Source organism: Mesoplodon densirostris, chromosome 15 (genome assembly GCF_025265405.1).
Source record: "Mesoplodon densirostris isolate mMesDen1 chromosome 15, mMesDen1 primary haplotype, whole genome shotgun sequence".
NCBI classification, from domain to species: domain Eukaryota; kingdom Metazoa; phylum Chordata; class Mammalia; order Artiodactyla; family Ziphiidae; genus Mesoplodon; species Mesoplodon densirostris.
Window position 1 is genome coordinate 9,079,080 of NC_082675.1, and position 26,086 is coordinate 9,105,165.

The 26,086-nt window shown below is 46.7% G+C and overlaps 1 protein-coding gene across 1 annotated transcript in view; it reads left to right on the plus strand.

The window, feature by feature from the left end:
- The window catches only part of CCDC63 (coiled-coil domain containing 63), a 141,819-nt gene that overhangs the window by 98,446 nt on the left and 17,287 nt on the right, over positions 1–26,086 (plus strand). Inside the window, exons 2-6 of the mRNA XM_060119645.1 lie at positions 9,309–9,513; positions 14,536–14,708; positions 17,582–17,771; positions 24,444–24,563; positions 24,977–25,158. Coding sequence (XP_059975628.1) covers positions 9,309–9,513; positions 14,536–14,708; positions 17,582–17,771; positions 24,444–24,563; positions 24,977–25,158 — 870 coding nt within the window. The remainder of the gene's footprint in view (positions 1–9,308; positions 9,514–14,535; positions 14,709–17,581; positions 17,772–24,443; positions 24,564–24,976; positions 25,159–26,086) is intronic.

Consider the following 26,086-nt stretch of genomic DNA (forward strand, 5'->3'; position numbering starts at 1 on the left):
TTTTCTGTCAGCCACCCTGACCCACACACTCCATGCATACTATGAAACAGAGCTCACTCTGAGACCCAAGCTAAGGGAGCAGCCCACCTGGAAATTGCCAGGCATAGTGGCAGAGGGGAGAGAGCCTGACGGACCACACGCTAGCTCTTAAAGCTTCTGCCCCGAAGTAATGCGTCACTTCTGTCCACATTTCATTGGCCAGAGTAGGTCACGTGACCACACCTGAGTTCAACATGGGATAGGCAGTGAATATTTATGATCAGTAGTACAGCCTACTAGTGTGTCCTTGGAAAGACCAAGAAACTATACTCTTTTCTCCTTCCTGACAGTCAACCCTAATCAGATCCCTAATTAGATTTTCCTGAATAATAATAACCAGCAAGTTATTGTGCATTTACTATGTGCTAGCCTAAGCGCTGATTTTCAGAGAGTCCATGGGTAGGTAGTTGTTACCCCTATTTCTCAGAAGAGGAGATGAGGCTCAGAGAGGGGACGTGACTTGCCTCAGGCTATAGAGCTGTAAGAGGCAAAGCCGAGATTTACACTCGAGTCTGTCAGACTGAAGCCCAAATTCTTCACTTCTGAACTCTGTGGGGTGTCCCTTCTTGCTCCCATTCCAGAAACCCCAGGGGAGGGCAGACAAGGAAAAGCAGGTATTTAAACTGGCTCAGCCCCTTTAACTGGCAAATCCTGCCTCCCACTGAAAGTTGCAGGTTCTCTATAGGGCAGCCCAGTTCTGGAACTCAGCAATCCAGAAAACTCCCCATGATTCTGCCCCGGGGAGCCTGCTCCTCTGGCCAGTCCTACTGCTGGCCTTGGTGCTTGGTTTTCACCCTCCAGCTGCCTCGCCCAGCACCTTGCTCAGCCCCAGCCTGGCTCAGGTTCTGCCCAGAGAGCGTTCCCAGGAGGGGAGACAATGCCCAGGGTCTGGGACCCCATGAGCCTGAGCTCTCCCAGGGCTCTGTCACCCCTCAACATTCAAGGGACACTGGGCTGTACTTCGGGCAATAGCCACTTGAGTCTTGTCCTGGCAGACATGAATTTCCTCGGTTAGAATATAAGCTCTTAGAGGTTTGAACTGTGTCTTTTGTATCTTCTGCACAGTATTATTGACAGCTGATGCCCTCAGGCACCCCAGGCACCATGCCTATTTCAAGGGTACCTGGGATTTGTTTTAATCAGGTGTGGTAAGACACACAGACGTGGAAATGACTGCCATGAAGGAAGAAGTTTATACTCTCACATCCCTAGAAATAGGCACAGCAGACACAGATGTTTAAAAAGAACTCACTTCTCCTGTGTTCCTTCTTTACTCACACTATTACCACACTCACAACACTTCTGACACCAGATGTGTGAGTTTTTTTCCCACACCACGCAATTCTCTGTGATGCCAGCTGGGTGTCCTACAGTTTAACTCAATTCTGACACCGTCTACCTGGAGCCCCATGACACTGCCCCCCACTTCAGGTGCTAATCGCAAAGTCATAGGTCCCCAGGTTACCTACAACTTCTGTCCAACTTGGCTATACATCAGAGGTTCCCATGACCTCCTCCCCCTTGGATTCGATTATTTACTAGAACAGCTCACAGAACTCAGGGAAACACTGACTTGTGTTCACCAGTTTATTATATAATAAAGGATACAACTCAGGAACAGCCAGATAGGGATGCATAGAGCAAGGTATGGGGGGAGGGGTGCAGAGCTTCCATGCCCTCTCTGAGAGCACATCACCCTCCCAGCACCTCCACATGTTCACCAGCCTGGAAGCTTTTCGAACTCCATACTTTGGGGATTTTTATGGAGGCTTCATCACATAGGCACAATTGATCGTTAACTCCATTTTCAGGCCCTCTCCTCTCTCTGGAGAATGGGGGCGCAGGGCAGGCTGAAAATTCCAAGTTTCTAATTACGGCTTGGTTATTCTGGTGACCAGACCCCATCCAAAAGCTCACCACAAATCACCTCATTTGAACAAAAGACAAACCTCTCACCCAGGAAATTCCAAAGAATTTAGGAAATCTGTGTCAGGAACTGGAATGGAGATCAAATATTAGGGCAAAAGATGTTCTTAATGCTCTTTTCACTTAGGAAATTCCAAGGGTTTTAGGAACTCTGTGCCAGGAACCCGGGGCAGAGACCAATATATATTTTTTCTATTATTTCACAGTGTAGGGAATGGTACATGGGGAAGCACCAGGGTCAGTCAGGAGGCAGAGGGAGTGAGGGGAAAACGTGGGCAGGAGGTTTTACTGTAGTTTCTGCAGGAAAAAACGTGCAAGGCAGAGTAAGCAGGCTGAGAAAGTTTAGGATTGTCTCATTTGATTACTTATAGCAGGCTCTAGGGTGCAGGTTCCTTCCCCAGTTGTCTGGTACCTGGCCCTGGGGTGATTAAGGCAGGGGGATATTGGACTGGAGCTAAGAGCTTGATAAAGTAGATGGTTGGGGTGTGGGCTTTGGGTTGGTTGGTTTGCAGGGGAAAGGCACACTCCCAGGTGAGTTGTTTGCTCTCTCTAGGAATTAGCTAATCTTGAGAGGGGCAGTCCTTTCTAGTGTCAGCAAGGCCCCGAGATGTCAGGGCATCAGAATAAAAAGATATGCTTACTACAGAGCCTTACAAGTATCATATTGCTTGATATTTGAAACCAATCTATTATATCAGTTGGCATGAATTCAGCAGCCAGTAACAAAAGAACTGATTAATAGAGGCTTAAGAAATAAGATGTTTAATTCTGACATAACAAAAAGTCTTGAGGAGGAAGCTTCCAGCTTTAGTTTGTCAACTCAACAGTATCATCCAGGACCCAGACCTTTTCTCTCTTTTGCCTTTTTTTCTGCTCAGCATGTTGGTGACATGGCTCCATATAATCCCAAGAAGCTGACTCAGCTCCAGGCATCAAAGCCCCACAGAACATGGTCCCAATGAGATGGAAAGGTATTTCAGTTATCTATTGCTGTGTAACCAACCATGCCAAAACTTAGTGGCTTAAAACAACAAGTTATTATCCCTTACACTTCTGTGGGTTGACATGAGCACAGCTGGGGGTTTTTTCTGTCCCACATGGTCTTGGCTGGGGCCATCCACTGAAATGCATTCAGCTGGCAGCTGAGCCAGGATGGAAGATCCAAGAAAGCTTCACTCACGTGTCTAGGGCTTTGGTGCTCTTCTTGGTGCTCTTGTGGCTACTTGGGGTTCCTCACAGCATGGTGGTCTCTGAGTAATGAAGTGTCTTTCATGGTGACTGGCTTCCAGGGCAAAAGTGGAGGCTAACAGGGCTTCTCAAGCCCTACGCCTGGAAGTGGCATAGCATCACTTCTGCAGCATTCTATGGGTCAAAGCAAGTCACAAGGCTAGCTCCAATTCAAGGGGAGCTGTTATCTGCAATAAAAGTAAGAAAAGGAAGGAAGGAGAGAGTAGATATTGGGGAGGCAAATGGCAGGGTCTGCCACAGTGAAGCATCAGTTTCCCCTTGAAGAGGTGGCCAGACAGAGACTGTCTTTCCTTAGAGCAGCTGAGTGGCACGGTGGTGTGTACTACTGCTTGGGGCACCAGGGTAGTATAATGGCATCCAGAGTCTTCTCTTTCCCTCTCCCTCTCTCTCCTAGCTCAGCATGCTCTACCTGCTCATTGCCTCTCCCGCAGGGGTGGGACCATGGCAGGGAGAGGATGATAGCACATATGGGGAGGGGGGAGAGCCCAGTTATTTGCTTTTTCAAAAAGATGGAAGCATTTGGCACCGCTCCTGGTGCCAAATTGAAATTAATGCTGGCTACACTCCCAGCCTGGCTCCCATCCCCTCCGGAGGGCAGAGTCTCTGCAGCACTGAATCCAGGAAGGTCACTTGCTTGTCACAGGGGAAGGTGGGCGAGGGGCTGCAACAGTCAGGGCCCCGGAAGAAAACTGAATCCAGTTCAGATGCTCAAGGGACCTTAAAAAAGGGACTGTTCTCAGAGTGTGGGCAGGGTTAGGGGATCAGAGAAGGGACGTAGAGGCACTGAGAGATTAGCAACAGAGGGAAGCCATTACCACAGTAAAGGCAGGAAGAAGCAGGGGAAGGAACTAGTGTGACCGAAGCCCAGCGAGGGCAGGAGCTGGGGGAGGCATCTAGACAGAGGCTGTAGTTGTGGAGGTGTGTAGCCACCAGCAGGGACATGATATTGAAGCAAGGAGGGAGTTTGAAAGAAATGCCCCACCTCTCTCTCCCCCTGCCTTCTGATCTCCTGCTGGTCCTTCCCATTGGCTACACCCAATCAGAAGCCAGAGGGCAAGGGAGCCCATGGGTGATGTGGACCATACTACTGATTTCTGGGAAACACAGGGCAGACAGAGGAGGCTGGAGAATGAATTGGGGTGGGGTGGGTGAAACAATACAGTTGTATTATGCAGATGCCCAAAAGATATGGTTATTTTTGTATAACTATTTTTCAGTACTCCAGAATGTCCCCCATTCATAGATCTGCCACAAGTTACTTAAAAAATCCTTCTCTTGGGAGTTCCCTGGTGATCTAGTAGTTAGGACTTGGCGCTTTTATTGCTGTGGCCTGAGTTCAATCCCTGCTCTGGGAACTGAGATGCTGCAAGCCACTTGGCAAAAAAAAAAAAAAAAAAAAAAAAATTCTTCTCTTGTTCTTCTTTGTAGAGAGCTGTTTTATTGGAAAATGATATACATATATAAAAGGGACATGTCAGAAGTGCACAGCTTGATGAATTTTCACAAGAGAGCTTATCCATGTAACCAGATCAAGAAACAGAACATTCCTAGCACCCAGGAAGCCCCCTGAGTCCCCTTCCAGTTATCACTGCCCCAGCTCCCCTCCACCAGAGAGCCTGGATTCTGACTCCCAATAGCACAGGCTCATTCTCCTGTAGAGATAATGTTACAATGGGCATCTTTGTGTCTTCGGACTTTTTATTTTTTATTTATTTATTTATTTTTGTCATTGACTTGTTTTCTTAGGATGAATCTCCAGATTTAGGTTTCCTGTGTTGACGGGTGTAAACACGTTTATTGCTCTTGCTGTATGAGGCTGCATTACTTTCTGAAGGATATACAGATTCCTTATCACTCCTTATCTCAAAAGTCAGCCACTGAGATTATAATTCGTGACTCTGGCTTCAGTAGAAGGGAGCCAGGAGGAGGCCAGTTCTGGATCCCATTAGGGAGGAATCTGAAACTCTAAATACCAACAGCGCCTGCTCTCTTGGTATATGATGTTTTTGATTGCAAATGACAGGAGCTGCTGTAGGCAGAAATGGAGATTATTGCAGGCAATTAGGCAGTCCATGAATTCCTGGGTGGGTTTGCAGCTCTGCAGCAGGAACAGAACTCAAATCCCCCCTGCCCCTGGGCCCAGGCACTTCGGCTCACACCTCCGTGCACTGGAGGTTCAGCCAACATTTGGATCTGTTCCCAAATCCCCCAAGCAGACTTCCCCTCACATCTCATTGCCCACCCCAAGATTTCAGTGGGCTCACTTTCTATGAGATTCAGTGCTCTCCACTCAATTCTGGAACACAAATCAGGGTTTTATTAGCAAGGAAGATGTGAGGGAAGGTCTTTGTGTGTGGTCAACCTCTGAGCAGTGCATATACTTCGGGAAAAACAGCTGCCCCAGCACTGACTTCACACAATCTCTTGGCTCTTATACCCCATACCTATTAATCAGTCTTTTGTTTCTCAAGGAATTTTTTGTCCAAATTCTGTTTTCTGGGAAAGAAGCTCTGATTTGTCTAACCTGGGTGAGGGGTTCTTGTCCAGTCAGCCATAGCAGAAAGAAGGATTTGGTGACACCACATGCCACCAACATGGAGATTAGGCCACTCGGCAGGGCTGGACTGGAGCGGGTAGCCTTTGCTGAGTTACCCAAAGACAAAAGAAAGCAGTACCAAGGGCACCAGTGAAGTAGGGACACCCAAAAGTATTTTTTTCCCCAAACGGTTTGTTATTTCACTTGAAAAAACATTATGGCAGAAGTCAGAATCCTGTCAGGCTACCTGACCCTTATCTTATGGATCAGTACTGTTTTTATTTTCAGTGCCATAGGTGGGATGAAATACTTTACAATCTTTTCAGGCTTTAGAGTTCTCAATTTGGCCCTGGCAGTCTGAAGAAATTAAGGCTCAGAGAGGTCAACTGACTTTCCTAAGAGCATGCAGCACATCAGTGGCAGAACTAGGACTAGAACCTGGATATCTTAACACTTTGCCCAGTGTTCTCTCCATTATGTGACTGTGCCCTCCCCTTTTTTGAGAATTATTTTCACAGTCCCTGTGGAGGGGCCATTGTGCCACCTGATAGCGGCCCCCTGGCCCTTGTTATTTTGCCAACAGTGGACATAAAATCTAGACTGGCCAAATTGGGTTCTCTTTCCTGGGAAGTTGAGATTAAGAAGACAAAGATTGATTTCTTTTAAACTGGGATCTTCCTCCAGCTTACATGCAATAACCATGATATTCATATAATTTAGCATGCTTTTGGCTGCAAGTAATGGGAATCCAGACTGGCTTAAACAATAAGAAAATGTATTAATTCCTTTAACAAGAAGTGCAGAACCAAGGTGGATTTCAGGTATGGTATGATTACAGTTCCAGCTACACTGTTCTGCAATTCTGTCTAGGCCCCTCCCTCCATAATGTGTTGGCTTTGCTCTCACATTGCCTTCCTTTATGGTTTCAAGAGGGCTGCCAGCAACAATAGGGGCAACACGCTTCCTTGTTCTCATCCATGGAGCTAGAAAAAAGCATCTTTCCAGCCCTGGACTGTAAGTCCTTTCTTTCTGTCTGATTAGGCCACTGTCAGTTATGTGCCTATTCCTGGACCAGTTGCAGTCTCCAGGAGAATGCTATGCACAGATTGGTTTAAAATTAGGTTCCAGGTCCAATCACTGGCAAGGAGGATGGGATGGCTGTGATGGGCTAAGAGTAATTGAGAGCTATCCTGGAGATGTGTGTGAAAATCAATTTCTTTTGGCCATGTAGGCTGAATGGGAGAGGGATGGTTACCTGAACAAATTGGGTTCTGTTGGGAAGGAGGAAGGGGGAACAGATGCTGGAGAGCCAAAAATAAAACCATTTTGAGTTATTTTCAGGTGGGTTTCTGATCCTTGTTGTCCAAAACTCACTTGGACAATCAACTTCCTGGTCTGTGGCAAAATGCCTTTGCCCAGCCCCTCTGTATCCCGATTCTAATTTTCTCCTCTGTTCTGTAGACTCAGTTGTCGTCAACATTTCCCAACGCTAGCTCATCGTTTTGGCAAGCTGGCATCTCACTCTGCTCCAAGCCCCGCTGATGGAGCTGAAGATCCCTTTAGCAGAATTGATTCTGGCATGTTTTAATTTACAAAGCCTTGCACTTCTCTGCATGGAGGCTGCTGAAATCTGTGCCCCTAAAAGCAGAGAGTAAATTCTTCTGAGGAAAGCCTATTTTTAACAAGTGCTGAACCTAATTGAACTTAATCATTTTTCAGTCGTTGACACTTGAAATTATGAGTCATTGGGCTATATATGGAGCTGAGGGCTAGAGCAGCCCTTTAAATACCATATAGATGGTAGATATCAGCTTCCAGAAGAACTTCTCAGGTTTGGAGCTGTGGTTTCACTAAGAATTGTGATAAAGCATGGGTCTCTAGAGACAGCCCTGGGTTCATATCCTGAATCCTCCACTTACTGCAAAAGTCACTCTATCTATTTCTCAAGCCTCAGTTTCCTCATCTGTATTGAAAACAATCTTTTTTTTTTTTGGCCACAACGCATGGCGTGTGGGACCTTAGTTCCCTGACCAGGGATTGAACCTGTGCCCCCAGCAGTGGAAGCACAGAGTCCTAACCACCGGACTACCAGGGAATTCCCTCTTCATCTGTAAAATGAGGCTGGCAACACTTGTCCCAAAACATTTTGTGTGAATCATCAAGGCCTGACATGAAGCTGCTTATGATAATTATTTATTCTACTTTTCATTAATATTCATGTTTTCTTGCAGAAATGTTAATATGTTTGATTTTGACATGTTGCCCAAATCCCATTAGTAAAATATAATGTCCCACTAACTTCCCTCATGGTTACAACATGGCTGCCAGCAACATCAGGGGCAATATGCTTCCTTGTGCACCATATCACCTTTCTGAAATCAAAAACACATTAACTTCTAAAACACATCTTGTCCCAAGAGTTTAGGTATAAGAGAATGGAGAACTTAGTAAGACTGAGCTACAATTCACTCAAGGGGTTGGAGGTAAGGTGGAAATCACAGACATCAAAATTACCCTAGAAAACCAGTACCCCTAATCATTTCCCTTCAGGATTGTGGCTGCTTCTTGAGTTTAGCCCCAGAGGAAGTGGTTGGCGTATGTTGCAGGGCCATTTGTATGAAAAAATGTCTATCTTTAAACCATCAAATGCGGTTAGCCCAGTGAAAAATGCTCACGCCAGGAGTCACAGGTGATCTGGGTCAGACTGGGGTGCCCATGTCAAGCTCACAGAGCATGGGGTGGGTGCTCCTAAAGAAAATTGATGGACAGATTCCCGTGCACCCGTGGTTATTTGTCTCAAGTTCTTTCTTTCTTTTTTTGCAGAGCAGAAAGATCTGGGTTCTGGACTTCCCTGGTGGTACAGTGGTTAAGAACCTGCCTGCCAATGCAGGGGACACGGGTTCGAGGCCAGGTTCGGGAAGATCCCACATGCCGCGGAGCAACTAAGCCCGTGAGCCACAGCTACTGACCCTGCGCTCTAGAGCCCATGAGCCACAACTACTGAGCCCACGTGCCACAACTACTGAAGCCTGTGTGCCTACAGCCTGTGCTCCACAGCAAGAGAAGCCACCGCAATGAGAAGCCCACGCACCGCAACGAAGAGTAGCCCCCACTCGCCACAACTAGAGAAAGCCGGCGGGCAGCAACAAAGACCCAAACAGCCACAGCCAAACACAAATAAATAAATAAATAAATAAATACATAAATAAATTTTTTTAAAAAAGAGAGAGAGAGAGAGATCTGGGTTCCTTTGTAGTGTATGTACCCAGCAGCGTTGCTGTAAGTACGGGTGAGTGTGAGATGGGGAGTAGGGAGACAGTGAGAGGACATGCGGGTGAATGAGAGAGGAGATGGATCGGCGATTGAATGGCAGTGTGAGTGGCCGAGTCAGGGAAAGAGAGCAGTAATTGAGTTAAGAAGTTAGTGGCTTGAGGGTTAGTGGCTAGTCTGGTGGGGGGTCGCCGCGGGGGAAGAGGGGTCGTTGAGGAGTCTGTCGTCCTCCCCCTTCCCCCCCCAAAAAAACCTTTCCTCTCACCAGCTGCTCTGGTCCTCTCTTAAGGGCCCTGGACCCTCTTAGCACCTTCCAGGGGGAAACGCCCCGTCTGTGCGAGTCACAAAGGCGCCCGTTCCAGGGTTCCGAGAACGGCCCGGACATGAGAATGGGGGTTGGCTCAGCGCAGCAATCAGTCCTCCCGGCGCCGTCGAACACCCAGCTGCTGTGGCCGGTGGACAGGCGGTGGGAACTGTCCTGCAGGGCGTCCCTGGTAAGTTTCACCGCGCGCGCAGCCGCGCCTGCTGCTCCACAGCTCCCCCCTGCTGGGGAAAGCAAAGACGTGGCGGCTGCCCCTCTCCCCTTCAGACGTTTAGCTGCCCCTAAACCTGGAAAATATCTTGGCCCCCCTCAATTAAACGTAAATAAATTACAGTGTGTAAAATAACTCCAAGGAAAGTACAACAAACTTCCATTTCCCCCCGTAACGATCCCAATTTTTAAAAATCTGTGGGTGTTTCTGCACCTCTGCTTGATTAGTGCTCCAAGCACGTTTAAACCATGTTATGCACACAGCCTTGGCTTCATTTTTTTTACAGGATCCTCCTCTCTCAGACTTGGCATTTATAATCCATGTAGTGGCCTGTCCCAGGGGCCCTGCAGAGCCCTTCAGGGGTCAGGATTTTCTTTTAAGGTCAGATTGTTAAAATTCAGCAGCAGAGGAGGATCCAGCCTCCTCTACCCCAGCTAATTAAATATTAGACAATGAAGTCTTCTCCCGCCTGGGAGGAGACTTTATTCATTTAAATTGTATTTGCTAAGAGCTTATCATGTGACCAGGACTACAGATACTGTAGTGGATAGACTGAGGTCTGGGGAGCAGGAGGCATGTTTGTGATGCTCCCTGACCTGGACCTCTAGATTTCTTAGTACTTTCCAGCTCACACAAATAGGCAGCTTTGAGATTCCTCCCAAGAACTGCATACTCAAATTCCTGCTGGCTCCAGGCAGTTACAGGAAATGTGGGAATTGGGGGGAGGAGGAGTTAGGCAATGGGGAGGAATGGAGCCTGCATCCAGGAGTGTGAGTGCATGACCCATATTCACATCTTAAAACACTGCCTGCTAAAAAGAACTGACGGCAGGTTGAATTTGCCCTGTGGGCCTCAAGTTTGAGACCCCTGACTAAGAGGGTGGTGTGCCAGGGCCCAGGACACCCTGCAGGTGCTCTCTGAAGGCCCAGCTGTGAGAATGGGGGTCCATCTGTTCCCAGGGAACAGAGTGGGTCCAGCCCACAGAGTACAGAAAGGGAAAGGCTTGTGTTGGTGTCTGGAAGCCAGAGAAAAGCTGGTATCCCAGGGGGAGCCTGGTTCTGGGTGTGTGTATGTATCAGCGAAAAGGTAAGAGTTGATGGAGCCTCTAGCTCCTGGGGAAAAACACACAACACAACCAGTTAACTCAAGGGCAAGATAAACTGACACTTGAAAATCCTAATTCACAGACATGTTACATTCATCAAACACCTGTTATGTGCTAGGCAGTGCACTAAGAGCTTTATATACATTATTTTATGCTGAGTGTGGGGGTGAGTATCCCCATTCTATAGATGAGGAGACTGAGGATCAGAGAGAGAAATCACATTGTCAGTGAGTTTCAAGTATACTTTATTTAGTCATGCTTTTAGAAGGGTGCATTACAGATCCACTTAGGATCAAAAGAGCCCTTAAACATAGAAAAGCTCCTGCACCATATGAAATCGAGCTGCACAAAATTCTAGAATTGAAAAAGGTCCTAAAGTGAGTATCCTTTGCCCAAACCTTATCAGTCTAATAAATCCTGCCATACTCTCTACCTGTACCTTGAGGGCTCTTCCAGAAATAATCAAGCTATGAAACCATAGTCTTTATTCCACTTCCCTGCCTGTGGGAATTTTCCAACATTAGATATTTTCCTTCAAATATGATTTACCAAAAATCAGTTGGTCCTCGAACCCTCTAGAAACCCTCTAGAACATATTAGGGAAACGCCAGAGGTCTTACAGTCTCAGCCACTATATTCTTATCACCCAGCAGCTTGAGAATCATTTTCAAGATAGTGGATCATGTAGGGCAGGAATGATCTAGGCTGCAATGAACAAAATACTTGAGAAGGGTGCCTTAAACAATAGTGACACTTAGTTATTTCACTTAACAAGAAGCCTAGGGTAGGCGGTTCCAAGGATGGGGCAGTGGCAAACAGTGTCAGTGAGGCCCTAAATTTCCCCCCATATTTCTTCTTTGTTCTCTTTAGTGTGACAGTGATATTTCTCCTCCTGGTCACAGGATGGTTGCTCCAGCACCAACCATTATAACCTTCACAATAATTTCCAAAAGCAAAAGAGAAGGGAACATGGACAAGCTCTTTTTATCACAAAGGAATAGGAATAGACATCTCCTTATGTCTCATTGGCTAGATCTGAGTCACATGTTCATCTTTCAACCAATCATTGACAAAGGGAAATGGGTTACTATGATTAGTGGGAACCAATCATGATTCATCCTCTGGAACTGGGCAGATTGAGGAGGGACAAGCTCAGAGTCCTGTTAGGAAAGAAGAAGTCAGAGTGTTCTTAGAGTCATACTAGCTGCTGTAGCAAAGATGCCCCCTCATTTCATTGGTTTAACACAACAGAAATTAATTTCTCTTTTTTGTAACAGTCCAATGAGGATGTTCGTGGTTGGCAGGTGACTTCTTCCACAAGTTGATTTAAGAGACCTGTCTTGTGGCTCTGCCCATCTATGGCTGCGCCTCGCATAGATGTCAGATGGGGAAGAGAGGATGGAAATGTCACATCCACTTCTTAAAAAGTCATGGTCTGGAAGTGACACACCTCTCTGCTCACATCCCATGGATGAGAATTTGTAGCTCTGCCTGGATTCAAGAGGAGCTGGGAAGTGTAACCCCTGGCCAGGCAACTACCTTGGCAACAACTCTTCATGAAGGAGAAGTGACTGTTGGGAGGCAATTAACTCGTCTCTTACAGGCTGATCTTCTTACATCCCTGCTTTTAAGGAACATCTTGGCTTTTCCAGACCTCTTGGCCAGTCACTTCCCAGTGGGTACTGCCCCTCACACTAGACCACACATCAGTCTCTGAACACTCCTTTTATTCACTTGCTCTCAGCCTTTGCCCAGGCAGTTTTCTTTACCCCAAATTCCTTCCCCACTTTTCTTCTCTGCATGGTGAACTCCTATTAATCCTTCAAAACCCAAATTGAAAATCATCTCCTTTTTGCAGCCTTTTCCACTATTTTACCCTGGGCAGGGTTCAAACCACCTTGAAGCTTAACTTATCCCTGAATTCCCTACAATGTTTAGCACATAGTAGGGGCTTAGTTTGTATGCTAAAGAGATCTAGGTACTTCAGGCATGAGAACGCATTTGGTTGCAAGCAATGGAAAACTCATCTTGGATTGCTTTAGGAGAATATGTTGGTTCATGTAATTGGACATGACCCAGAGGTATCTTCAGGCTTGACTATATCCAGGGGTTCAGATGATTCACCTACGGTTCAATTTCTCTTGATTTTGTCTTCTGTCCTCAGTGATAGCTTTATTCTCATGCTCCCTGAAGAGGCAAGATGGCTGCCAGCCACTCCCAACCTCATTCACATAGGTTAAAGTGCAGCAGGAAACAGAGTTTCTCTCTTCCTGTGTGTGCAAGCTTAAATTCCACTATTCACTCTGCTTGGACTAGCCAAGGTCATGTGCCCATTCCTGAACTGATCACTCAGGCCAGGGGGCTGGGATTATGCTGATTGGCCAGGGATCTGGCACTCTGATTGACCCATCCAGAGTCATAGGTTGCAATCCAGAAGCTGATGGAGTGGGGTCAACCTCAGGGGCGCAAAAAATGACCAGGAGTAAGGGAGGGAGTGGCTTCCCACTGGCAATTCCAGGTATTGCTACCAGTTGACAGAGGAATGCTGGATGCCCCATAAGCCCACATAAATATTTTTTACGCTGAACCTTCATCCTATGAAAAGACCCATATCGCACCACATTGTAACAGCCACTGTTTACCAAGGACTTACCTTGTGCCAGGCTTAGTGCCTGACATGCTGAACAACCTGTGAAGTGGCTTTTAGAATTTCTCCTATTTTCCAGATGAGGAAACCAAGGCCCAGAGAACTGAAATGACTTGCTCAAAGTTAACAAGTGGCCAAGGAGGAATTTTTGCTGAGATCTGATGGTTGACACAGCAATGCTTTAAACCACTGCACTGTAGGACCCCTCAGTGCGTAGCAAAGCTAGAAGTTTCTTGTTTAAGAATCTAGCTCCTAAAGCCTGGGAATTGGGGTGCAGTGGATCTTACAGCCCCATAGGGCTCATAGAGTTAGCATTGTCCCCTTCTCTGAATACCTAATGTCTCTCAGTACTACTGGCTCCTGCTTTAAAGGGGGGGGGGGGGGAGTGTCCCTACAGCTGAAGCTGGGTGAATTTCGATGTAACCCCATCAGAGGACACACTGCCCTGATGCCATCTTGCCCCTCTTCTTTGGGAACACAAGGAGCAAGAGGGTAACAGACATGCCAGAACCATCTGCCTGGCTCCTAATAATAAATCATGAGAGGAACAGGTTTCAGGCAAACATTGCTTTAAAAAAAAAAAGCCTCTTCTCACACCCGGGCAGCCATCTGCCGTGTCCTCCTCATGTGCCAAGCTGGAGGAGGAAGGTCTGCGGGGGGTGGGGAAGGGAGAGGGTGCTGCCGGGTCCTGCACCACCAGCAGGGGTGGCTCACAAGTTCTCTTCCTTTCGCCACTGTGGACAGGGTATCGCAGAGAGAAAGGAGCACTTGCTGGCTTTGACCTTCCTGGATACAGTGTCTGAGCAGAGGGAAAGCACAATTCCTTCAAGATGCTGACGGTGGGTAACAGTAGCTCCTACATACAGAGGGCTTACTGTGGGGTCAGGCATTGTGCGGTCCTCTGTACACATATTAACTCACCTAATCCTGACAACAAATCTATGTACGCCCATTTTATAGATGAGAGACTGGAGACTCAGAGATGTTAAGTGACTCACCCAAGGTCACACAGCAAGGCCACCTCTTCAGTATGCAATAATGAGGCCCAGCTTCCTCTCCACCCTGGCAACCCAGGGTGGGTTTTCCATGTAACACCTAAGCAGTTGACATCACCCAAGGGTGGTCTTCCTACTCCAGCCCTGCCGCAAGCACTCTTCTTGCCCTCCATCCTTAAGCTGAAATGTGGGCTTTTCTAGTCATCTAACCTGTTGCTTAACACTCACCCTGTCTCACTCAGAAGAAGCACAGAAGAAAAGACCCTGAAAGTTCCCAGGAACCTTCGGAGAAGACCAAAGAGCAACTGGCCGAGGCAGAGCTTCGGACGCTGTGGCAGCAGTTCCGGAAGACGGTGGACGGCCGGAAGTCCTTTAACTTCTGCTCCCAGCGAACGATCGCAAACCAGCAGTAAGTGATGCTCAGAGTTCTGGACTGAGTGAACTTGGAGAAAATTTGGGGTTTGGTTTCATGGGGCTTGCCTTCTGATGGGGCCTCTGGGTCAGGGACCCACTTGCAATAGCTTCAGTGGGGAGAGGAGATTTATTCTCAGAGTTCAGGGTGTCTCAGGGACTCCAAGGGGAGCAGGGCACCCGTGTCTCAGGGAAGGACCCAAACAAGAAAGCGATTCTGGTTCCTGTTTCTTTCAACACATGGGTTTTGTTCTTTCCTCTCTGAATCTCAGCAGTGGCTGGTGGGAGATGGCTGCCTCCAATTCTTGAGCAACCAAAGGCCACACAGAGAGATTGTCCTTAGTCAATTCCAATCCCAAAATTCCCAGGAGAGGGAGAATCTGACTGGCTTAGCTTGGGTCTGGTGTCTACTTCTGGCCCAATCAGCTGTGGCCTGGGGGGGTTGAGCCATAGGACAAAAAATAGCTATGGGTATCCCCAGCAGTTCTAGCAGTAAAGGTGGGGAGTTCCCAGAGAAGAGGAAATCACCAGTCGGTGGATACCCCAAAGGACGTTTCCTGCTTGTGCATCATTATGGGATCTGCAGACCTGAATATTTGAAATTGAGTTGCCCTAGAAATTATGGTGTGTATAGTTTCTTTGGGCAACAGAAAGGTGTTCCCTGAGGTTGAATAAACAAATATTAAACAAGCATTCTTAGATTCCATCCAAAGAAATGTGATTCCTTAACCACATCCATAATGTTTATACAGGCAGTAACTGCCTATTGTTAGAAAGAAAATTTTACTGTTAGATGATGTGTGAAGTTCAGAGGATAGGGAAAAGGGGTGGGTTCTTTAGATTTTCCATGGATTGGTTCACTCAGAGCCACTGCTAGTCCATATGGGATCATTACGTGAATTAGAAAAAGGCACTTCTTCAAAGACCCTTTACTGCCATCTGTTGGAAACATTGTCATTATGTAGGGATTTTGTTAAAACAAGACAAAGTGTCTCTCAGAAAAGTGTAGTAAATCAACAAGTCAATGATATGTTTTCAAGCAGATGGTGCTCCCTTGGGCTGTGCAGTCCACAACCTGCACATCTGTGCTGGTGACCCTGATTCACAGCCTATCCTTGGTGGACATCAGGAAATGCCTACTTCTTGGTGTGGCTTCAGTTTTTCTTGAATCTTACTTACCCTTCTGCATCTCACTCTACCCCGATCCATTTGATCTGGTTTCACTGTGGTGGAACTGAAGGGGAGGAGAGTGGAAGAGAACTGGGGTGAGGTGAGTGAGGTGCTTAGGGCGTAATATTTCAGGAGGTGCGTTTCCCCAGCGCAGACCCTGCACCTATACCACCCTGAAAATGAAGACCTCCTTAAATTTTGGGGCACCTCACTCCCCTCACTGCAGTCCCAGCCCTGCCTAAAGATGGACAAACCTTCCTTTTGTTTTTCCGACCTCACCGCGCCCCCGAAAGCCTAACTCTGACGTACTATCCTGCTCTCTCTCTCTCTTTTCTCTGCACCTTAGCAAAGACTCCTCCCAAGAGGGGCTTAGGGGGAGAAAAGTCCCAAGGGCCAGGTTTAGAAGACAAGATGCTCTAGAACTGGGCGTGCACCCCAGTGGCTGTTAGCAACATGTGGCTATTTACATTTGCAATTAATTAAAATAAATAAAATTAGAAATTCAGTTCTTCAGTTGCACCAGCCACGTTTCAAGTGCTCAATAGCCACACGTGCCTGATGGATGCTGTTGGACAGCACAGATAGAGAACGTTTGCATCACTGCAGAATGGTCTACTGGACAGCGTGGCTTTAGAACATCAGTCAGCAAACAGTGGCCAATGGGCCAAGTCTGAGTGGCTGCCTGTTTTTGTAAATAAAGTTTTATTGGCACACAGCCACGCCTCTTCATTTTTGTATTGCCTATGATTGCTTTGTTGAGTAGTTGCAACAGAGACCCTCTGGCCTGCAAAACCTAAAGTATTTACTCTTTGGCCCTTTATAGAAAACGCTTTGCAGACCCCGCCCTTGAACATTCTTTGCTGTTCTAGAGTGGCGCTTCCAAAACTTTAAAGTGCGTACAGGTAACCTGAGGATCTTGTTACAAAGCAGATTCTGATTCAGTAGGTCCTGGATTGAGATCTGAGCTGCTGCATTTCTCCAAGCTTCCAAAGGGCGTTGAGGCAGCTAGTCTGCAAACCGCACTGAGCAACAGGAATATGCTGCCCAGACTTTGCCAGAAACTCGGCCTCTGTACCATTTCCTGTTGCTCAGTTGCTGTGCAGTCGCCTGAGTCTTCTTTTCTCTTTTAGAAATCCCTGGTTGCTCACGTCCCCGACACCCTCTCTTCTCCAGAGCAGACAGAGGAAGAGAAGGAGACTCATGTCAGCCAATTTCATAAATCAGTAGCCCCCGAGTAGAAAAGTTGGTGGGGGTTAGAGGTTCCTGTGCAGCTCTGTGTTGATGCACACTTGAAAGATCATGCCTGATGGGTTTGCCTCTTATTACCAGAGATAATTGGCTGTAAAGCCGGAAAAGAAAGTCTGCAAAATCAGACAGATGTCAGTGAGCTGCTGGCAAAAGAGAACTTGGGGGCTCTCACCATGTCTAGGTAATGGGTTTTGACAGGCACAGCTGCAAACTGTTCTGAGGAAAAAAAAAAAAATTCCGCTCAGAGAAGGGTTGGAGCAGTGGAAGTTGCAGTGAACTGGGTCAAAGGACATCTGAGTTCTGGACCTGGGTTGGAGACCTTGGGTGAGTCTCTTCCACTTGCTGGGGTGGGAAGTACCCCTCTGAGTCTCCTTTCAGGACCAGGGGTCCTGGAGTGTCTGATCCAGGCAAACTCAGGGGTTCAGGGTTAATCATATGCTGCTTTCCCAACAGCAAGGAAATCAAGACCCTGCAGGAGGAGCAGGAGGAGATCACCCTGCTTTTGAATCTCATCAAGTCCTCCAGGAACTTGGATCTGAATGAGAAAAACTACATGGAGCTGCGTTTCCTGCTGCAAACTAAGGAGGACTACGAGGCCCTGATTAAATCGATGAAAGTGCTGTTGGCTGAACTGGATGAGAAGGTGTGGTCTTTCTCTTAAAGGGTTAACAAAAACACGGAGCAAGGGGAAGGAGTGCGGGAGGTGTACTCCCCACCATACCCCCACCGTTGGCTTTTCTAAACGTGAATGTGGTCACTGTCTCCACCACCATTTTAACCCCTGATCTCTCAGCTCTATTGATCCATTTCCTCACTGTGGTCTCCACTGCCTCCCCATTACGGTAAGAATAAATGCCCCAATCCTTACTGTATCAGTCAGGAGAGGTTAGGTTATGCTGCAGTAACAAAATTCCCTCTCCCCAACTCAGTGGTTTAAAACAACAAAGATTTCTTTCCCATTCATGGTTTATGTCTATCGTGGATTGGCTAAGGGGCTCTTATATCCTCTCATCCTGGGGCCAGGCTGATGGGATAGCCCCCATCTTGAACACTGCCAGGTACTGTGGTAGAGAAAAGTGAGTCCTGAGGGTCTCACACTGGCAGTTGAATGCTCCAGTGACATGTGTCACTTCTGCTCATGACTCATTGGCTCAAGATAGTCTTCCAAACCCGTAGTTTGGAAGACTATCTTGATCCAAAATAGTCAACTCTACCCATTCACAAAAGGGCCTAGGAAGTGCAACCCTCATGGATCCAGAAAGCAAAGAGCTAGAGACACTTGCTATACAATGTTAATCCCTTACTATCGTTTGAAAGACCCTGCCTACCCATCTAGGCTCATCCCATGTCATTCCTTCCTTAACTCTTCACACTCCAGCTGCAAAAGACTTTTTTTTTCTTTCAAATAATGCTGAGCCTTTTCTCTCCTCAGGGCCTTTGCACATGCTCCCCACACTGCCTTACCCTAGTTGCTTATCTTTATGTCTCAGCCTAAAAGTGACTTTCTCAGGGAGGCCTTCTCTATGCCCCCTCTCTGGTTTAAAGTATATACCCCTGGTATTAGTTTCCTGGCCAGGAACAAATAGCACACTCCGTAGGGTACTCGGAGGAGTAAGGCATTCTGGAACCTGGAGTAAATACCGCAACCTCTCTTTCTTCTCACCTCTGACCCCAACTACAAGGGAGCCATCGTGGATCCTTCCCGGTTAGCTTCCTGGGGCACAGAGCAGGGTGGAGAGTAGATCTCGGGGGGCAAATAGAAGATCCCAGCACACCCCCTATCCTCTTTCATGTCACCCCATGGCACCTCCTTCACAGTACCTTTCACGGTGGTAATTATGCCTTAATATGGGTGTTGTCTAATGTCTCCCTAACCTGTGACCTGCGTGAGTCTGTTTTGTTCCCTACTGTACCCCCTGTTCCTATCCCAGTGTCCAGCACCTAGCAGGTCCTCAATAAATATTTACTGACTGAATGAATCTGGAAATCTCATTACACCTTTCCTCTGCTTCAAGCTCTTCAGTAATTTCCGACTTTTGCTGCGATAAGGGCCCAAGTCCCTGGTGTAATTTGCCGGCTCTGCTGCCTCAGCCCCTCCTGCCTCTTCCACCTTCTCTCCTGCCTCCTTCTCCTCTGTGCTCCGTCCATACTGGCTGCCTTCATGGATCCACAGTGCTGTCTCTCACCTCCAGACCTTTGCACATGCTGTTCCCTCTGCCTGGAGTGCTGTTCCCCATTCTCTCTGCTTGGGGGAGTCTTATTCATCCTTTGCGTCTCAGCTCAAATGCTATTTCTGCAAGATAGTTGTCCCCTCATCTTTCTCTGCTACATGCCCCTACTGTGTGTGTGCAAATTATCTCCCCTCTCCTAGGGCTCATCGTGCTTCCTGGCTTGTTTCCAGTCCTAGATTGTAGGTTCCCTGAGGGCAGGGACCACTCTGTCTTGGTTACCATCATACCCCTGTTGTCTGGCACCAAGCAGGGGCTTAATAAAACTGATGAATGAGTGAATGAATGAATGAGTGATCAAACATATGAATGTATGAGAAAGGAGGCAATAAAAGTGAAGAAGAAAAATGGGGATGTGGATCCTCAGAAACATTAGAAAAGGCAACCTAGTTTTGGAATCCTCCAAAGAGTATGGCACTCACTGCCCAACACAAAAACCCTCTTGGTCTAATTCCATCTCAGCGCAGGCAGCTCCCAGAATCCCCTCCTGCTGTGTCCACCACAGAATGCCCAGAGCTTTGTCCTTTCAAGGGGTCACTGGAGGTGAGGATATCACTGGGCCCTTAGCCTCACAATATAATTAATAAGCTGATGCCTTCCTGCTGAGCATCTAGTGTAGGCAACGTATTTCTCCATCAGCCAACAGCCTTGGATAATGTCTCCCATTGGGCTAAAGCCTAATTACTTTCAGCATCACAAAAGCAGCGTCTGACATAAAGGTGCCAAAGGGAATACAGCTCTGAATTTAATCACAAGAGCTGATGCCACAGCTTCCTTTGGCAAGGAGGTGGAGCCCTAGGACTCTGGGGGTCGTCAACTCAGGCTGGGGCAGGCATCCTCAGAGCATGTGATGCCACACCTAATATATGGGGGAGGATGCTGCCCTCCCATATATCAAAACAAGTCATTTGTTTTATTTCATAAGAGAGCTGGAGAGGGTTTGTGTTAAGGATGCTGCCTTGTGCATAGAACAGGAGAGGAGAACAGAGTAGAATAGGAACCTGACTTGACTTGAATCTGACTTTGTCAGTACTGATGAAGTAATTTGCTTTTGCTGTGAGGGAGTTTGTGGGGGAGTGTGTGTGTGTGTTCCAGCTAACGTCCAAAGCCTGGCTAATATCAATCATAAACAGCATTCATATACCTTACCAGTTTTGTGTGAGACCCAATGGTTCCCTTGATGCCTGATCTTTTGCTTGAGAATGTGTTGGGCTGCAAGTATTGATAATAGAATTCTTGACTGGAAGCAACTGGGAGAACAGAGGTTTGTTTTTCTCACTTAATATGATGTCTGACTAGAAATAGGCCATCCCAGGGATGGTTTAGCAGCTCTACAATGATGGGTTCTTCTTTTTCTCTATGACTCTCTTGACCAGCCTTCCCCTCATGGTCACAAGATGGCTGCCAAAGCTTAGCTAGTACAACGTCTCATATAATTGCATTCAAAAATATGAAGAAAGGATGGGAAGTTTTTGTACATGATATTCTCTTCTTATGAGAGGGAGACTATTCTACAAAATTCCTCCAGCAGATTTTCTCTGATTGGCCAGGGCTAGGGTATATGCCCATTCCTTGGCCAATTACAGGCAAAGGGAAATGGAATTTCTGTAATTGCTTTGGGGTAGACCAGGGGCAGCAGATTACAGTGCAATCACCAAGTCTGGTCTGTTTGTTTATGGCCCTCCAGCAAAGAATGGTTTTTACATCTTAAATGTTTACTTTTTTTATTTTTTATTTTTTACGTTACGCGGGCCTCTCACTGTTGTGGCCTCTCCCGTTGCAGAGCACAGGCTCCGGACGCACAGGCTCAGCGGCCATGGCTCACGGGCCCAGCCGCTCTGTGGCATGTGGGATCCTCCCGGACCGGGGCACGAACCCATGTCCCCTGCATCGACAGGCGGACTCTAAACCACTGTGCCACCAGGGAAACCCTTAAATGTTTACTTTTTAAATGGTTATATGAGTACCTACATACTAATCTCTTGGTCCTTGAAGCCTAAAATATTTACTATTTAGCCCTTTAAGAAAAAGTTTCCCAACCCCTAGTTTAGACCAATGATGATTTAGCCCTTGGGTCTGGGGGCAGAGCCCACCTTCCCTAAGTAGATTACTGGCAATAAGAAAATGTTTTTATCTCATATAACAGGAAGTATAAAGATAGTGCAAGCTTCAGGGTTGGTTGATTCAGCAGCTCAATTAGGTTATCAAGGTATTTGTCTTTGTCCTTTGGGGACAAGACAGCAGCAGCAGTTCCAGGCACCACATCCAGATGGAACAATACCTTCAGGAGAAGACAGACCATCTCTTCCTATGACTCTCCTAGGAATGAGGAAACTTTTTCCAGATGCTTCCCTACCAGACAGTCAGAGGCTCCAACTGGTTTAGTCTTGCCCATCCCTGAATAAATAAATCATAAGAAGAGTGATTAGAGTTACCATGCTTGGCTTGGATCAGTCTTCTGGGGTGGGATGGGTATTCTTCCCCAGAACACCCATGATGGGTCAACCACCCACCGTGTCCACCACAGTACAGTTCTGGCTGTTGTCACCTCTGCCAGCCTCCTGGTTCTGGAACATTCTTCTGTCTTCTGTTAAGCATCTCTTGCTGCCTAAAAACCATCTTTCATCACTTTTCTGTGGGTCTTCCATGACCCTAAACGTATGAGTAGACCAGTGGCCTTCAGAACAGGCTGAGCCTGACAACATGAAGGCTTTGGCCTAGCATGTTAAAAATCAGGAGATTTCATGTAAAAATTCAGATATCTGGCTTCTCTTTTAAAAAAACTGGAAGATCTGGCAATATTGGGCCTGAATTTCCTTGAAGCAACTGTAACTACATAGTGTTGTGGGTAACACTGCCAGCTGTTTACCCATTCTTTATGTTTTCCTCTCTAACAGATTCCTGACTTTATTCAGGGTGAGCATGTGCCCAGCTAAAAAGCTACATTTCCCATCTTCCCTTGCACCTAAAGGTAGACAATGAAATGTAAGGGGACATCTGTTAGGGGTGTCTGGGAAAGTTTTGCTTTCCAGATATAGGTCATACCCTTCATCCATATTGCTTCCTCTACTTTCCTCCCTGGAACATAACTGTGTGAAGGCTGGTGCAATGGCAGCCATCTTTTGAGGGAGAAGCCAGGTGAATTACAGAGATCTTGTTTTTACCTCCTTGAGTTACTGAACTTAAGCCAGCAGTGTATTATGAGGGAAAGATAAACCATAATTTGTTTAAACCACTGTTAGTTGGGCTTTCTGTAATTTGTAGTTGCATATGTTCCTAATTGATACAAGCTGCTGCCCCTGAAGGGAGGCTGCTGAGATCTGTGCCCATAAAGGCAGAGAGAGTAAATTCTTCTGAGGAAAGCATATGTTTTTCACTTTATTTTATTTTTTCTTTTTTGGCCACACTGCACGGCTTGTGGGATCTTAGTTCCTCCACCAGAGATTGAACCCGGGCCCTCAGCAGTGAAAGGGAGGAGTCCTAACCACTGGCCACCAGGGAATTCCCAAGGAAAGCATGTTTTTAACAAGACCTGAACCTAATTGAACTTAATCATTTTTAGTTGTTGACACTTGAAATTATGAGTCATTCAACTGCCAATGCCCCTTTTTAACAGCAAATATTTGGTAATACCTCCTTTACAATCCTGAAGTGAAATTCATAGATGATATAATCCTTTATCCTTCTTCTTTTAAATCAATATGATGCCATAACTATAATGCAAAGGAAAAATAAAGGAAAGCTACTTACACTAAAATTATATGTATTTTGATACATGCATGTTTTGGCCTGACTTATCGAGACCGGGGCCAGCAAATTGCTCCGCAGAGGCCCTGATAGTAAATATTTTGGCTTTGTGGGCCACGCTACTCCACTCTGCCTTCATAGTATGAAAGCAGCCATGGACAATGCAAAGAATAGGCATGGCTGTGTGTCAATAAAACTTTATTTATGAAAATAGGCAGTGGGGGCTTCCCTGGTGGTCCAGTGGGTAAGACTCTGTGCTCCCAATGCAGGGGGCCCGGGTTCGATCCCTGGTCAGGGAACTAGATCATGCATGCATGCCACACCTAAGAGTCTACATGCTGTAGACCAAAAAAAAAATAAAAGGATCTTGTATGCTGCAATGAAGATCCCGTGTGCTGCAAGTAAGACCCAGTGCAACCAAAATAAATAAATAAATATGAACAAACAAACAAACAAACAATAAACAGGCAGTGGGGCAGATTTGGCCCAGGGCCTTAGTTTGCAGACCGCTGGTCTAAAAGATATAGTCAGAGGCTAGTATTATTGATATGCAGAATCACTGAAGATTCCACACTGCAGACTGATTTGGGCTTGTTGTATCCACAACTCAAAGATGATGATCCAGGTTGTGCTGGTGTCATGATTTCCAAAATGGCGGCCAACTCTTGGTAAAGTTCCAAACAAATCAACGAACATTCTCTTGATTTATACAGTGACTACATTCCTGGATAATTAAGTGTCTATTAAAACCTAATGAAAAATACTGTGTGTATATGTAAAAGACAGTTTGATTCTAGGTACAGAAAATTATAGAGAGGTTCTTCACCTGCCTAACATCCAGAGGGGCACTGGAAAGTCAAAAGGGGTGGGGGACAATTCTTGGATGTTTGGTGCTGTCTTACATGTTGCAGGGTATGTGACATCTCATGACCTGCCACTAAGTGCCACTAGCATCCTCATCATTGCAAGAGCAAAAAACAAAACAAAACAAAACAAAACAAAAAACAAAGTTTACAGAAGGCTTCTTGGGGGAATAATGCCATTTCTTCTGGAAACCGTGGCTTTAGGGTCGGGTGAAATTTTTGCCCACGGGTGAGTGAAATTTACATGCACGGGTGAGAATAAAAACCCTAAGTTGCCTCATTTTGCCCCAAACTGGCTAAGGTTAAGTTGAGTTGAGCACACACCCAAGAGAGAATTAAAATTCCATTCATGGGAAAAGAAAGAACATTGCAGTTTTTGTTTTACCACACCTGAGTTAGTGAACTGTCGCATTTGTACCCATACAGATGTTAACACAGCTGGGTTCTCTCCCTCTCTCTCTCTCTCTTTCTTTTCAGATCGTTCAGATGGATAAAAAAATTATAAACCAAAGACAGATCTTCTCAAAAATACAGGAGGCCAATAACCCCTGGAAACTGCAAAAACAGATCCACGTTTTGGAAACCCGTTTGCATCTCGTACGTAAGGTGTTCTCTGGGGGAATTCCCTGGTGGTCCAGTGGTTAGGATTCCGTGCTTCCACTGCAGAGGGCATGGATTCTATCCCTGGTCGGGGAACTAAGATCCCACGTGCTGCAACGTGACCAAAAAACAACAACAACAACAAAAACTCTGCAAACAACTCTGCCTCCCTTTGCTAAGAGGGAAGAATGATGTCTGTGAAGCCATTAGCCGAACATACTCATCTCATTGGTTGAGTCGGGAGAAGGTGAACGATGGTGTGCACACAGGCCAGGCAGCACTCCAACCATTGTTCTGTGGGCCTGGGGTGGGAGGTGAGGGGAAGACCCTTCAACCCTATGGCTGCCTTCTGGAAGCTTGTCTCATGCCCCAGGAGTGAGCCTTATTTTGAAGCAGAGCCCTCCTTGCAGGTCACTGTACACTTTGACAAGATGCTGACCACCAATGCGAAGCTCCGGAAGGAGACTGAAGACCTACAGTATGAGAAGGCTGCTTATGACAACGTCTACGAGCAGATTCATCGGTGCTTGTTGATGCAGAAGAAAACAATGAATGTGGCCATCGAGCAGTCTGCACAGGCCTATGAGCAGAGGTGGGCTGGGGGAGAGACCCTGGGGGCAAAGATGTCTCAGCCCCCTGCTGAGCTTCCTACTCTGGGCCACCTCTACCCCCTGTGTTTATGTGTTGAGGAACCTGAAATCATCATCATAATAACTCTGAGTGCTGATTGTGTGTCGGCCAAGCAGGATGCTAGATGCTCTGGGTAGTATTTCAACCTTCACAACAACCCTAGGAGTTATTATCCCCATTTTACATACCAGAAAATGGAAGCTTAGAGATGCCAAAATACTTACCTGAGATCCAGATAAATGGCAGATGTGGTGGAGCTGAGATTCAAACCCCTATGCTGTACCATCTCCCCCAGGTGTCCCTGCCTCTAGTCCTAGGGGTCCCTCTCAGTCTGGGCTGTCTCCCGGCTTCACACCTAGAGGGGCAAAAGGCATGCAGTTTACTGGTGAAGAGTGCAGATTTGGGAGTCAGAGAGATTTAGGTTTGAACCCTGGCTCCATCACTACTACATTGTGGGAGGACCACTTCAGGTGGTAGTGAGGATTAAATAATATGTGTATATAAGCGAGTGGCTGGGACATAGTACTTGACAAGTGGTGGTGATGATGGTAATAGTGATAATGGTGATGTGTGATGATGCTGATGGTGGTGGTGGTAGTGATTGTGGTGAAGATCATGATGGTGGTGGTGATGCTGATGGTGATGATGTTGCTGATGGTGATGATGATCATGATGACGGTGGTGATGGTGATGATGGTGATGATAGAAAATCATTTCCTGAGGGTGGTCTAGAGCTGTCAACTGCTGTCATTCAGGTGAGGAAAGTTGTTCCTCTACTTCCAGAAACCTCCATGATTAAAAGGAGTGATGGTCATTGACCAGGCAGAAAGTCTGTCTGGACTGATAGGGAGAGGGGAGAAGAAGGAAGGTGCCTCCGGACACTCAGACTC